Source organism: Sander vitreus, chromosome 8, assembly GCF_031162955.1.
Source record: "Sander vitreus isolate 19-12246 chromosome 8, sanVit1, whole genome shotgun sequence".
NCBI classification, from domain to species: domain Eukaryota; kingdom Metazoa; phylum Chordata; class Actinopteri; order Perciformes; family Percidae; genus Sander; species Sander vitreus.
Window position 1 is genome coordinate 23030164 of NC_135862.1, and position 14971 is coordinate 23045134.

The following is a 14971-nucleotide window of genomic DNA, read 5'->3' on the forward strand; positions in this document are numbered from 1 at the left end:
CCAAGCCCTGACAATGAATTTTCAGATGTCCATAACCCAAAAACAAAAATGAAGACAAACTTTTTTTTTTATTATTAAATCCACTTTAAACCCCAAATCCTTTAAATCGTAATACGACACAAGGACAGAATATGAGATGAAACCCTATTTATTATCATCTGTGTTCACTTTTAGAAAACACCTGGTCTGTCTCATCAAGTTAATGCAGAAAAAAAAAAAAGTAAAATACATTCAGATAAACATGAGCACCTGTTTTTGTAGATTCTTCCACTCCCAATCCTTGGCTTTATAAAGCCGAATTAAACTGAACAACACAGTACAAGGCAAGTCCAACCACCCACCTAATCCGTCTTCACAGTTGGCAAACTACCGTAGGCAACTAAATGGTGAACACGCAGACTTAGTTTCTCATGGAGAGTTCTGGTGAAGACAGCGCAGCAGAGTAGTAAAGGATATCCTGACGAAGGTTCAGGTTTAAGATACAATGACAAAAGCAGTCATAATTAAGTACTGCAGACACCTCGAGGTGAACATTAAAATCATTCTTTTTATGTTGTACTGTAGTACTGAAGTATGCGTTTACTTCTATTATACCTACCTTGGAAATTGCTGAGATGTTCCATTGTTTTTTTATTAAATTGGGCTATACATTGATCTCACAAAACCATCATAGTATGCCAATACAAATTAGCTTAATACTTTACATTAAATACAAAAACAACCTGGTAGTTAAAATGTTTGCGGACATGACAGCACCAGGTGAAGATGGTGACAAAATATAGACATTAACACTTTAGAAAGGTAATTGCAACTCAGCCATTGAGACATGATGTCTGTACTATAACCCTTTTCACTCATACATACAATCTATACTACCTACTGGACTGTGGAGCAGTAGTCTCCATTATACAAAAAAACAACAGATTGCCCAAAAACAAATTTAATCTCTTTTATTGAGGGAAATTGTGTTTTCTTTCATTTACTTTTTTTATGTTTTACTAGTTTGCCACAAAAACAAAATATTCCGTGGTTTTCTACATTTTCAGTGATGGGTTGAAAAATGGATAATGCTGAGATTCAAAAGTTTGTTTAGATCATAAAAAAAGCAAGTATGCCCAAAAAGAAGAGGCTGGTTTTTTTTTATAGGAGTGACTCCATTATTCATTTCAAACTGCTGCGCTAGACTTCATCTGTAGTACGCTGGACTATATGTAGCTCATTAGAGATGGATATTAGAGATGTGGAAGACAGATAACAGAGGCTTTCAAATACAAAACATGAACCAATCAACTATACACTAGAACCGTTTTTAGTCATTCGCAACAGGCAACACAGACGAAAGGAACATATAAGTGGATATATCAAATCTATATTATTTACAACCAAATCTAAAATTGTTTAATTACTCCAATAAATGTTCTACAAAAATTGCATAACAGTGTTGTTCCATAATGTGACAAACCTATTCATATGCATATTCTGCACACTTTTATATCACTTCTTAACCAACAAAATTAGTTCTGCCACTGATAAATACGCCTTTACTCCCACAAAACGAAAACAGCCATATGAACCTCAAAGCCCACGCTGCATCCTCCCAGTGATATGTCTGTGGAGAAAGCTACCTGATGTATCACTCCATGGGAGGGTCTTTGAGATTTGCCTCTTTAAGGCACAACCTCAAGGTCTCCCATAAAGTTTCTGAGCTGTACTACACAAAAGAGACCAGTTCCTGGCAGTGACTGTCCAAGCACAAGACATCAATAGGTGCAGTTCAAGTGATCAACAACAGCTTGTAGTCAAAATTCAGTTAAGCTAGAAAGCACAACCTTATAGCTGCACCTTGGAGCTTTGAGCAAATCCTAGTAAGCCATTTGGATTGGGTTTGTCAGACCCTGTGGTCACACCCGGTGGTAGAACACAAAGTAAAACATATGAATAAATGTCTGCAGTGGATGTTGCTGTCCTTGCCTGTAATTTACACCTCCTCATGGGCTACCAGAGGTCCTGATGGCCTCAGCCTCCTGTGCCTGCCCCATGTCCTCTCCTTTCTTGTGTTTCCTAGCGTGTTTGTATTTGTCAACGTATGCCTTGACCAGATTGCCCACCTTCACTGGGTTGATCTCCCCACTCTTGCTGTGGCACACCTGATGACCAGGAACACAAGTTACTTACATATACATTCTTAGGAAACACTCATTCAACTGTTGACCTGAGACACTGAGAAATGCCTTAGTTTACTACTGTTAGGGCTAAACCTTTTAGTATCTTGGCAAAAAAAAAAATTGGAACCCACCTTTTGGACAGCTTTGCGTACAATCTCTTTGTATTCATCTTTGTTGATGTCTCTCCTCTGGTAGAAAGGCTTGATGGCGAGCTTCACCTCTTCTATAGCTCTCTCCTGCATGTGCAGCTTCTTCAAATACTGACGGCAGGAGTAAAACATTACAGACGTCATGATATAGTTGTCCACAAGTAATCTCAAAGTACGAAGGCGTTATAACATTTATTAAAAATCACAGACAACACGAGACCCCTTGAGATTTTCTGTTCAGAGATTAAAACATTCAAAAGGCCAGAATCAGCTGGTCATTCCTCACCAAATGCCCTTCCTCTGCCTCTCCTTGTACACCATCAGAAGTAGAGGAGGCACTGAGAGGACCAGCAGCACCCCTCTTGGAGGGGTGACTGACAGCTCCAGTGATGTCCTGTGGAAGGTAAGGGAGATTATATGCACGATAAGAAAATGAATAAAAGATTACACAAGGATCAAATAAATGATAGATTGAGTAATTTAGGGCTGCAACTAACGGTTATTTTCATGATTACTCATTTTGTCAATAACATGTCAGAAAATTGTGAAAAATGGCCATTACAATTTCCCACAATCCGTGCCAATTGCACTCATCCGATTCAGCCTTTTTTCTTATGCAACAGTTTTCTTCAACTTTCTATGTATATAGACTTGGTAAGGATAAATAAGGGAAGGACTTAGTTTGGAATTAGTGATTACATCAAATGTGTAGACAACAGCTTTGACTTTCACAGAATGGCTTTTACTTTCATTTAGTCTGAAAACACTTGCAGTATCAGTTGTAGTTTCGATCCATGCGACTTAACACTGCCACCCTCTGGTCATTTCATCACACTCAACTATTGATGTTTAAAATAAACTAGTTGCTCGAAATATTAGGTTAACTCTGGGGTAACAACTGACTGTCCTACCTGACTGGATGTCTGGACTGTTGAAGGGGGTCTGCGAGCTCCTTCCTGCTTTAGCTTCAACTTATACAGAGACAGCTCTGTGCAAAAAAAAAGCCCGGCAGGATAAAATATCAAGATGAAGTTATCCAAATGTGTGTGTAAGAAAAAGAAAATGTGCAATTGTGTGAGAAACGTCACCTAGAATCACGTTTTACATCTTAATTCTTTTGAGCAAAAACTAAAACTGGTGTGGTGCAATCCAGCAGCAAACACTTACTGCTTGCGGATTTCTCTGGTTGAGGCCCCTGAGGCTCCTGTATATTCCAGGTAACCCTCTTCACTTGAGTCTTGGATTTTGCTCCCACTACAGTCGATACCTGTTCATTCTTCCCCTCCTCTACTTCCTCCTCTCGTGTGACAGAGGCGCCACTTTCCTCTGTGCGCTCAGACTTCACGTAGTCCAGGTTGTCTAGCATCACGTCAACGTTGAAGTCATCGTCAGAGTCTGAGGGTTGCCGAAGTTCCTGCTTTACAGGGACAGTCAACCCAACCGTGGCTGGTTGTTCTCTGGAGGCCATTACCTCTGGGCGAGACTGAGAAACTGTATCATGGAGACTGACCGCTGTAACCGGTGTGGTCGGTGTAGAAAATGAGGCGACAGGGGGTAAGTGGAATATTTCTGGGGAACTTGGCTCAGTTTTAATTACAGGGATTTCACAGGGCTCGGTCTTGATTTCAAATGCCTCAGTCTTGATGGGGTCTTCTTCGTTTAACTCCTCATCTAGGCTTTTGGCTACCATCAAAGCATGAATGTCAGTTTCTTCTTTCTTAATTGGTTTAGTAAAAGAAAAAGAATCCTCAAACATATCAAGAGATGCTTTTTCTTTCTTGATTTCTTTTCCGACCTTCATCTCTTCCACCATTTCTTTTGTTGTGGCCTGGTCGTCTGCCCTGAAGTCTTGGCCTTTCTTTCGAACTATAGGTGCGGCAGTACAGGAGGGAGTCTTCGGTTTATTCACTGTGGCAACTTTTTCCTCTTTGAGGGAGTTCCGAGTGATATCCTTCTCTTTTTTAATGTCCTGTAACCGTTTTGTGTCTTTAGAGGACAAAACGCAGGACCCTGAACTTCTCTGAGAAGTCTTGGATGATGATCCTACTTCTTTCCTTTTCTCTCTTGAGCTGGATCTAGACCTGTGTCTCCTCTTGTCTTTTGACCGCGACTCCACATCGTCTCTGGAGGAGAGAGACGACTGCTGCAGTCGTGTGTGCTCTTTCCTTCTTTCCCTGGATCTGGATCGTGACTTTGACCGTGATTTTGAGCAAGACCGACGCTTATGGTCCTTCGATCTGGATCTGGATCTGGAACGTGAGTTTGAAGAAGATTTTGAATGAGACCAACCATGTCTCTTGTCTTTTGACACCCGTCTTCTATCACAGCCTCTCTCTCTGCCATCATTTCTCTCCTTGCTACTTCGTTTATGCTTCTTCCTCGAACGCTCTTTGCTGCTAGAGCCGGAACCAGACCTAAAAATCAGTAATGACAGTCAAAACTCTTAACTGAAGAAAAAAAAACGATTTGGTGTTAAATAAAGATGTTTACTAAATAATTGATTTCAGGAATATTGGACAAGGTATTACATATTTACCTAGATCGCCTCCTGTCTTTGGACCGGGACCGGCGTCTCCTTCCGCGAGTCCTATCAGGGGAACCGGATGGAGAGCTTTCTGAGATTGAGTGTGCCCTTCTCCTCTCTCTGGACCTTGACCGCCTTGAACTCGTTTCTCTGTCCTTCTCCCTTTCTCTCTGTCGGCCTCCCTGGCCTGAGGCATGACGGTCTTCTCTCCTGCCTCGGTCCGTCTCTGGGCTGCTAGAGCGTCTCTCCTTCGAAGCTTGAAAGGCCTTCTTCTTATGGCCCAAATCTCTTGACTTGGGAGAGGATTTGGAATCTGATTTGGTTTCTTTTTTCTTGGTGGGAGCAGAGTTAGATGCTGATGAATCGTTCCTACAGTCAGGGGGATCACTGTTCAGAGTGCCAACAGTCTGTCCACTCTCCTCCTCGAGAGTCCCCCTCTCAGTCTTTAAAAGATCCAGGCTGTGTTGAACAGGTGGTGTGGTGTCTGCTGTCTCTGACTTCAAACTTTGTACGCTGTGACCAAACCTTTCAGCTTCCCCTGCATCATCTAACCCTGGCTCGTCCTTAACTTTAGTGTCTAGTAACACTGTTTGTTTCTCAGTCTTAGTGTCTACTAATCTAAATTCTTTTTCTACCTTGACATGCTCCTCTGAGAATCTGCCCTCCGATGATGTGGTTTCCTGAGAACTGGCTCTCCCTGGATCTTCCTGTGAGACCTCAGTCTCCCATGTTTCAATTTTCACAGGAACCAGGTCATGCTTGCTCTGCACTAAACCCTTCTTGTTTCCTAAACTTGGAGCTTTCCCCTCCCGTTTGGCATGTAGGGAGCTGCCATCCAGGCTTGTGCTCTCAGCTTCATCATCTGAGCTGCTAGACTCTGACAGGGTGGGATTATAGGGATCGTAGATATTATCGCTGTCTTGGTCTTTATGGACCAGCGTACGCGATGCCAAGAGCATCTGTTTATCCCTGCGCAGCTGTCTCTTTTTTGCTTCATCTTCCTTTTCTCGTCGGGGGGCCTGCGTGCTGCCTCCAGTAGCAGAGGATGACGAGCTGCTTAGCCGCCTTGACTGCCAGGAGTTCCCACTGGCGTTGATGCGGAAGCTCACTGCTGCTGATGAAGATGAGGAAGATGAGGAAGACGAGGAATAATGTGGCTGGCTAGCAGAAGAACCAGTGGAGGAGGAAGAGGAGAATGAGTTGGAGAAGGCGGAGGACGAGCTGGCTCTGTCAGGCCTCTGCCTCTGGGCCTGACCGTCAGCCCTGCCCTTTTGCTGGTCTACACTTTGCTGCCTTCCCTGGTCCCCAGCAAGGCTGTTCATGCCTGTTTCTGGAGTGACACAACCATTACTACCAGTGGTAGAATTACTACTATTTCCCCTACTATTACTACTGCTGCTGCTGCTGCTGTGATTACTGCCACTGCTGCCATCTTGACTAGTGCCATCCTTTGTGATACCACTGCTCTCCCTTTTTATTTTTGGTATCCTAGGAAGCACTGACACATCTACCCACATGGGCTTCGTAGGTGCTTTTTTAGACTGTGATGAGGCCATTCCTTTGCTCTTGGAGCTGGAGTCCAGGGAGGGGTTGGTGGATGATGAGGGGGTGGGGGCTGTTACTCCATTGGTTCTCTGGTGACCAGGAGGGTGCGTGGGTCTGATTGGACAAGGCGGCTGCAAACTTGGATGGCCTCGGGGAGGTAAATCAGAATGGGAAGATGGTTGGATGTGGCTGGCTGAGGAGGGCATGTAGGGTTGTAAGCGAGAGCTCTGGGAGAAAGGTCTGTTTATGGAGCTATGGGAGGATCCTGGTAGGTCTCCGTTGTAGTGGAGAGACGGAGACCTGTCTCCTTGGCTGGGTGACGTCACTGGGCTGATCTGGGTGCTGGCTTCTCCTGAGCTATTGCTATTGCTGCAACCTCGGTTTGACACAGATGGCATCACTGTAACATAAGAAATTTACAAATAATAAACGCATATAAAAAGTAGAATCATTATTTTGCTTTGCTCTGCAGATGACACAGACTTACAAATTGTACACTGCCCACAGTAATTATACAGAATAACACTACACAGTGTTGGGAAAAACCAGAAAATGGGAAATGGTGAAAGCAACAGGCTCAGTCAGTCACAATCAGCTGACAATGAGTGAGGAATAACACAAGCAATATTGCTCACCTCTTGTGTCGCAGATTAAAGATAGTTTAAAGTTTGATATTCACCAACTGGATGTGCATTTTATATAAAGCAGTCAGGTTGACGTTAGTCTATATCCTTGACGTTCCACTTCTGGGATTGCTCCGTTGTCGACGAAAATCCTACCGGATTTCACTCATTTAGGCTGGATATGCGTTGCTTTGGGCTTCCTTTGTGTTGCCGTTTTAAAGTGCTCATATTATGCTTTTTGGCTTTTTCCCTTTCATTTATTGTGCTATATATCTATTTGTGCATGTAATAGGTTTACAAAGTGAAAAAGCCCAAAGTCCACCCCAAAGGGACTTACCATCTCCAACAGAAAACACTGTTCTCCAAACAGCTCTATTGCCTTTACTTCTGGGACAATAACATGTTATTATGCTCGCCTAGCTGCTAGCGTGGCACGCCCTCATACTCTGCTTCTGACTGGCTTGTGGTGCTGACCTAGGTACTGTGTATGTGCGACTCCTAACAAAGATGGAACAGAAGTGAGATGTCTCACTCTGTAGCTAAAACAGAGAGCTCAACACACCGGGTGAAAAGATGAGCTGCAGCCATGTGCAGTACAACAAAAATATGGTGTTTTATGAAAATTAAACTATGTAAACCTATTGTGATATATAACCTCTAAATACAATTATGAACCTGAAAATGAGCATAATATGAACACTTTAAACTCTGGTCGATATATGAGGACTATGGTTAACCTTTTCCCAGATCTCTGCAGGGTAAATCCAGACAGCTAGCTAGACTATCTGTCCAATCTGAGGCTTCTGTTGCATGACTGAAACAACTTTTGAACGTACACGTTCCACCAAAACAAGTTCATTCCTGAGACTATTTTGCAGCGGCCCCGCGGTTTTTCTCGGTGCCTAGCACCACCAAAGACAATTGTGATTGGTTTAAAGAAATGCCAATAAATCAGAGCACATTTTTCTCCCATCCCAGAATGCTGTGTGGACTAGCCAGACCCTCCTCCACAGCGCCGCGGTGGAGGAGGGTCTGGCAAAGCGTGACTAGGTTGATGTTAATTTGAAGTTTGATTTTCTACAACTGGACTTTTTCAAAAACATCAATTATTTTCCTTAGAGGTAAGATGAAGTCAGATCTTTGGGCCTCTGGCCACACACACTTACTTGGCTTTGTAGCCTTGAGGGAACCATCTCGATTAATAACGACATCAGAACTGTCCATCAAGAGGACGCTCTGTCCCGATAGGATGCTGCCCAGGAGGTCGGGCACAGGAGCTGCCTCAAAAACACTCCTTGATTGGGGCACATCCATTCCTCTCCTGGAACAGCAAAGCAAACCTTTAATTAAACCAACCATATTTCTTTAGTATCCATTAAGCAAGATACTATCTTGATCATAAAGACTGAGACAGCTAAGACACTTCATGTTACATCGGCAATTATGATGTGTAACGTGATGCACATTAGCAGTGTTTGGAATTGTTGTTTAATCATTTCTGGTTTTTTTTTTTTATCTGCTCATCATTTTTGAATCTTATCAAAACAGATTTTTTTTTTTATCTGACCAAGAATAAAAAAGCAATGTATGTCGAAGGCATAAACCACCTTTATTTTTAGCCGATTTAAATTTGTCATTCAAAGCAAGTTAATTTGTGACAAATATTCTCTAGCATGTCATGCACATGTTTATAGTTTACAGTTGTTTTTACTTTCCACCAACCAGCATTAGCCGATTTCTGGGTCATTATAACCAGACTTACACCATGCTGCAGTAAACTATTGGTCCTGTTAGAGATTGATAAGCAGAAACATGTTCCGCAGTTAGCTATAGACATGGAAATTTACAAATCAGAACCTGTTCTGGATAACCAAATCTACACATCATGGCAAAAAGGGGATGTTACCCGGATAGGCTTGCAGTGACTGGTCGAGCTACAGGCTGGTGAGAGCGAAGAGCAGAGCGAGAGATCCCTCGTCTCTTGGCTTCCAACAGTGATGTAATGTGGGCCTGCTGCTCTTCCTCCTGACTGGTCAAATAAATACCGTAAGGCACAATTAGCTCAATTATTACCAGTGTGTGTGTGTGTGTGTGTGTGTGTGTGTGTGTGTGTGTGTGTGTGTGTGTGTGATATATATATATATATATATATATATATATATATATATATATATATAAATAAAAAACTCACCAGCCACTTTATAGGTACACTTTGCTAGTACCAGGTTGGACCTCCTTTCAGAACTGCCTTAATTCTTCGGGGCATAGATTCAACAAGGTGCTGGAAACATTCCTCAGAGATTTTGGTCCATATTGACATGATAGCATTACGCAGTTGCCCATCCATGATGCTAATCGCCACCACATCCCAAAAGGTGCTCTACTGGATTGTTCAAGAAACCAGTTTGAGATGATTTTAGCTTTGTGTGCGTTATCCTGCTGGAAGTAGCCATTAGAAGATGGGTACACATAGGTCATAAAGGGATAGACATGGTCAGCAACAATACTCAGGTGGGCTGTGGCGTTTAAACTATGCTCAATTGGTACTAAGGGGCCCTAAGTGTGCCAAAAAAATATCCCCCACCAGCAGCCTGAACCGTTGAAACAAGGCAGGATGGATCTGTCCTTTCATGTCGAGACTCATCAGACCAGCAACCTTTTTCCAATCCTCTGTTGTGCAATTTTGGAGAGACCGTGCCAAATGTAGTGTGGCCTTCTGTAATCTATCTGCTTCAAGGTTCAACGTTTTCTGCATACCTCGGTTGTAAGGAATGATTATTTAAGTCCAACCACGGTTTATGCCGGTGGTGGTGGTGGCATAATGGTGTGTGGGCCAACAAATCTGCAGCAACCGCGTTGATGCAATCATTTCAATATGGACCAAAATCTCGGAGGAATGTTTATAGTGCTGAGTCTGTGCCACAAAGTATTGAGGCAATTCCGATGGGAAAAAGGGGTCTAATCTGGTACTAGCAAGGTTCACCTAATAGTGTGGCCAGTATATGTATACAATTATATATTTTGAATGGTATTCTGCAAGTCTTCTTACCGATCCGCAAATGGATCCAGGTCAAATGGATCTCCATAGATAGAGAGGGATGCTGCACCTATGTCAGCGCGCATGCTGCTTAGCGTGTGCTCTGATGGCCGATATACTGTAGGAAGTGAAGAGCTCTTCTTGTCCTTTACAATTCTCAGATTACTAGCAATACGGCTTCGAGGAGTGGCAGCCTTTTTCAACATCTAATGGGAAAACATAGGTTTAGAGTCAACTAAAGAAATGCATCTCATGACTGCAAGATAAATAAATAAATAAATAAACACACACACTACCGGTCAAAAGTTTGGGGTCACTTAGACATTTCCATTCCACTCTATTACAGACAGAATACCAGCTGAGATCAGTTGCATTGTTTTTTTAATCAGGGCAGCAGTTTTCAGATTACATTATGTGCTTACATAATGGAAAAATGGTTCTCGTTATTGTAGAAAGAAGTGGCTGATCTTTAATGCAATATCTACATTGCCCATTACCAGCAACCATCCATCCAATGTTCCAAAGGCACATTCTGTTTACTAATCTGATATCATTTTAAAAGGCTAACTGAGAAAACATTGCAGAACCCTTTTGCAATTATGTAAGCACATAATGTAATCTGAAAACTGCTGCCCTGGTTAAAAAAAACAATGCAACTGATCTCAGCTGGTATTCTGTCTATAATGGAGTGGAATGGAAATATTACATATTTAATATTATACATTTTTACTATTATGTATATATTAATAACTTTTATTAATTAATTGTTCCTGGTTTACATTAAGTGATACATCTAGTGAAATATTTAAAAACAAATCATTTAAATCTCAAGCCTGATATCGATGACACACTCACCAGCTTTTTTCTGGATTTAGTCTTTCTCACTCTCCGCTTCCTCCTCTTGACTCCTGTACTTGCTAATTTACCGGTTTTACCCTTGGCAGAAGATGTCTTCTTGCTTCTAACTTTTCTGCGCTTTCCTGTTCAATCAATCAGAAAAGTTATCCCTCATCACAAACACATCACCATTTTGGCCTCGTAGCCATCTCTTGCTTTTCCTTCCATTACATCAGTTCATGTGTGCTTGTGATTATGCTTACCCTATCTGAAAACTGCAGTGAATTTGTATGCGTGTGCTTACTTACTGGTCTTGCGCCTGCGGCTAGATGGGACACGTGGTGTTAAGTCCCGTATATACACAGCCGAATTGAGCCCAGCCACCACAGCGTTAATAGTCTCATCAAGCCAAGTGGATTGAATCATATACGTGGGAGCCAACTAGTAAGAAAAAGGTTGCATTACTCCGTTGGTTTGCTCTCACAAACCATTGTTGTCTAAAACACAACTACCAAACACGTGCACTGCTCCTTAACACAAGCATTTTTATCACTAATCAAATACAACAAATGTCACAAACGCATGCCATTATTTCTCCTGTCAGCAGCACTGAAGTACATTAACCGAACACGCAACTCAATGAGTCAATAATGTCACATCAAGACATTTCTGCAAGATCCAGCCTGCACATATCCTGTGGAAGTGAGTTAGAAAGTAAGCCAAGACTGAAGCATCACGCCTCATGCCAAACCTGCGATGTCCGTGCCTGTGTGATGCGATGTCGGTTGACATTAGCTCGAACCCTCTCACTCTGCTGAGTTCGGGCGATAGCTCTGGTGGGCCCTGCAGCCCCGGACTGTAAGCGACTGGTGGCAGGACGAGCAGTAGAAGGTAGGCTCTCTGTATCACTAAGTTCTTCAGCTGAACCCCCTGAGTCAAGAAGATTTAAAGGTCTGTCATGTGAAAAGATGCTAAGAATAAAACAATTCTTAAACATGGCCACTTGTAATATAATGAACAAATGGTATAGGTTAATATGTATTTTTTGTCTTTATAGGAATTTGTTTTTTTGCAACATATTGTCATTGAAAGAAAATAAAAACAAAACTAAAACATACTATGGCAGCATTTTTCAAGAACATCAATTTACTAAAATACGTTAAATATTGTATATTACAAGATGGAATATTCAGATTTAGTTTTCTTCCTGTCCATAAAGGACTAGCAATTTTAAATTGCTCCATATTGAGCAAACATGAATTTAGGAAGGCAAATAACTTAAAGGCTTACTTGAGTGACGGTTGTTGGCTTCACACTCAGGGCAGAACCATTCCTCCACAGGAACAGAGTCAAGAGGTGGTGTGAGACACTCCATGTGATAACTATGGAACAATAGTCCAATAGTTATTAATAATTATAATAATAATAATTATTATTATTATTATAAAAGTTGATAGTTTAGTCCATTAGTCTTTCTCACCCAGCATCACAGCCATCGCAGAGCAAGAGGCGGTCCTCACGGTCAGTGCCCCCACACACCTCACAGCTGGTCTGCTCCAGGTCCAGATTTACCATTTCCTCTTGCTCTTCCTTCGCAGGCTTTTGTACTGTGATCTGAATGAAGCAGTCATCACAAAATCCCACATAAACAACTAATCCACAACACATACATGTATGTAGAGTAAACTGGGTTGATAAATGTTCCAGAAGTTATGCTACCAAAGACTGAAGGCACTCACCATTTTCTTCACTTTGCCTCCATAACATTTCCTTAGGTATATGCTGTTGAAGGCAATACGGTCTACAGGGCACGAGTTTGCATTCTAAATAGCAGAGAACAAAAAACATTCAGCTTTTTAAATGCAAAGCATCTACTGATAATCAACCTAATCAGCTATACGGTGCTGCCTATCAAAGTGCTTTCTCCTTGGGCTCAAACAACATGAAGTCAGCCCCACCTTGGCCCATGCGAGGATGCAGTCGAGACAGAAGTAGTGCTCGCAGTTCTCCGGCGTTGCAACAGGCTGGCTGCTGAATGAGTTAAGGCAGATGGGACACTTCTCTGTGTCCTCATCCGAGCTCATCCCTGCAACGTCGGCAGAGGTTATCCCAAAAGCTCCATCCTCAGCCTTAGCATTTCCCTCCTCTTCCTCATCTGAGAAAAGTGGGTAGAATTATATTGTGAATGTACTATACATACCATATTTATAGAGGATTTTGCAGCATAACAAAGAAGTGGGCAAATAATGATGTATTGTTTTACACCATACATGTGTAGTGTATTGCAGAAGCTACATTTTTCACTTTCAACTCTATAGGAAAACTAAGGCTTCTTAAGCTAAAAATTAGAGACTGCAGTGTATTCTGTAATTACATAAACCTTTATCAGAGAAACAAGTTGAGCAAAGAATAATTATATGATAATCTTGTAAAAATCAGTCACTTGTACCGTCCTCTTCTTCTTCTTCCTCCTCCTCCTCCTCCTCCTCCTCCTCATCATCATCATCCTCCTCCCCGTCTACGTGATCCTCTTCTTCTTCCTCACCACTGTCAGTTTCTCCCTCCCCAGACTCCTCTTCAACATTGTCAGAGTCATCTAAGAGGAACATAAATGCATGTGTTAAAAGCTTTTAGGCATGTTTAATAGTGTATTCTTATGGAAGTAAATGCATATAGTGAAATGTACCTATTTCATCAGCTAATGATCGGATACATGTTAAACAAGCTACCTGAGATGGCCCACAAGGCAGCCCTTTTTCCTTTGCTGTGGGATGTACTGCAGTTGATCAGCTCATCTTGGCTGCCATCTTCATCCATGGCTGACCATCAGAATAAAACAGCGGGACAGCTTTTCTCTAATGGAATCCTGACAACATACACCATAATTGCAGTGTTTAATTAAAAAAGAAAAATGTCTGGAATTTTCTTGTATACAAATTGTACGAATATGACACAATTGGGTCTGACAGAATGTCATTAGGAATTAGGTGTGTTGGTAATTGTTACTGTTTAAAAGGACAGGAGATGAAGGGAATTCATCCAAACTTCATGGAATGAGAAGGTGATATTTTTGCCTGAGTCCTTGAGCAGAAAGGAAAATGATCATCAAGCTTGTGGTCTTGGTCTATGGGAGTGACACTCGTGGGTAGTTAAGAAACTACAAAACCGCAGTTTCAAATTAACCGAATTTTGTAAACTACTTTTATTGTTTGCAGACAAACGGGAACATGTTAACGTTACCTTACATTTACGTTAGATTGCTAGCAGCAGCCTGCAAACTATGCTATGGCTACATTTGTAAACAAAGAAGAAAGCTCAGCACCAAACAGAGTGCATCCTCTACGCCTCGGTTAAACTATGCATGCAGCGTATATGTAGATATTTACATTATAGATATATGCACTAACAAGAATATGGGACTAACCTGTAACGCTGTTCTTAATAGAAAAATGACGCTAGCTAGTGACATTAGCTTTAGTGTAGCGTGTTAGCTAGCCTCAGAATAGCTAAATTTAGCAAACGTCAATTACAAGCCCCTTCGGAGTGTGCACGAAAAACACTTAGTGTGTGAGGGAATTCACACAAATTTCTTAATTAATCCTCTTAACTGCAATGTCGTGTTAGAGTAGTTAATATTTATTTCAAACCTACCCTATTCAGTATTGTGAGGTATTATTTGAATTGATTTGAAGTCTCTACGGTTGTTGAGTGACACCACCGGCTGGCTAGAAACGGAAATGGCAGAGTGCACTCAGTCAACTGTGCCTCTTAAAGAGACAGTATTCGTTTATCTGAGATCAGTCATTACCATTGACTGTAAATATGAAATGTAGAAACCACTTTTACACAGATGACATGTCCTTGATTTCATAAATTTCGAAATACAGTTAAAAAGTGCACATATACATCTACAAGTGTGCAGGGGTAAACTGTTTGAAACATTTGAGAACATTTGAGACGCATGTGTAATGATAAATGATTAGGCTATAATGAAAAATTATGACATGGTTATCTTTTACATTCAGTACTACCTATACTAATCAAAACATAAACAATTAAATTAAACTCAAATCAGCCTATTACCAGTAGGC

General features: G+C 41.6%; 1 protein-coding gene across 2 annotated transcripts; it reads right to left on the bottom strand.

Moving 5' to 3' along the window:
- Positions 1-132: 132 nt before the first annotated feature.
- On the bottom strand, positions 133-14618 carry phrf1 (PHD and ring finger domains 1). 2 transcript variants are annotated; one of them, XM_078257519.1, is made up of 19 exons: positions 14532-14618; positions 13610-13746; positions 13330-13476; positions 12839-13035; positions 12620-12703; positions 12361-12494; positions 12171-12262; positions 11632-11810; positions 11189-11321; positions 10899-11023; positions 10056-10249; positions 8913-9035; positions 8173-8327; positions 4851-6783; positions 3482-4728; positions 3226-3302; positions 2601-2708; positions 2297-2425; positions 133-2147 (listed from the first exon to the last, which is right to left on the bottom strand). In XM_078257519.1, exons 2-19 carry the CDS (start codon positions 13695-13697, stop codon positions 1989-1991), a joined length of 5304 nt encoding a protein of 1767 aa, XP_078113645.1. In that variant the 5' UTR covers positions 13698-13746; positions 14532-14618; the 3' UTR covers positions 133-1988. The 2 variants fall into 2 exon arrangements, with proteins under 2 accessions (XP_078113645.1, XP_078113647.1); XM_078257521.1 differs by lacking the exon at positions 8913-9035.
- Between the last annotated feature and the right edge of the window lie 353 nt (positions 14619-14971).

Bases quoted from the DNA above. Each gene is read 5' to 3' on its own strand.
- phrf1 (XM_078257519.1), bottom strand. From the start codon at position 13,697: ATGGATGAAGATGGCAGCCAAGATGAGCTGATCAACTGCAGTACATCC. The intron at 3,303-3,481 runs GTAAGTGTTTGC...TTTTTTGCACAG, and splicing joins ACCAGAGAAATCCGCAAGCA to AGCTGTCTCTGTATAAGTTG. The intron at 2,426-2,600 runs GTGAGGAATGAC...TCCTGCCGTCAG, and splicing joins AGGCAGAGGAAGGGCATTTG to TATTTGAAGAAGCTGCACAT.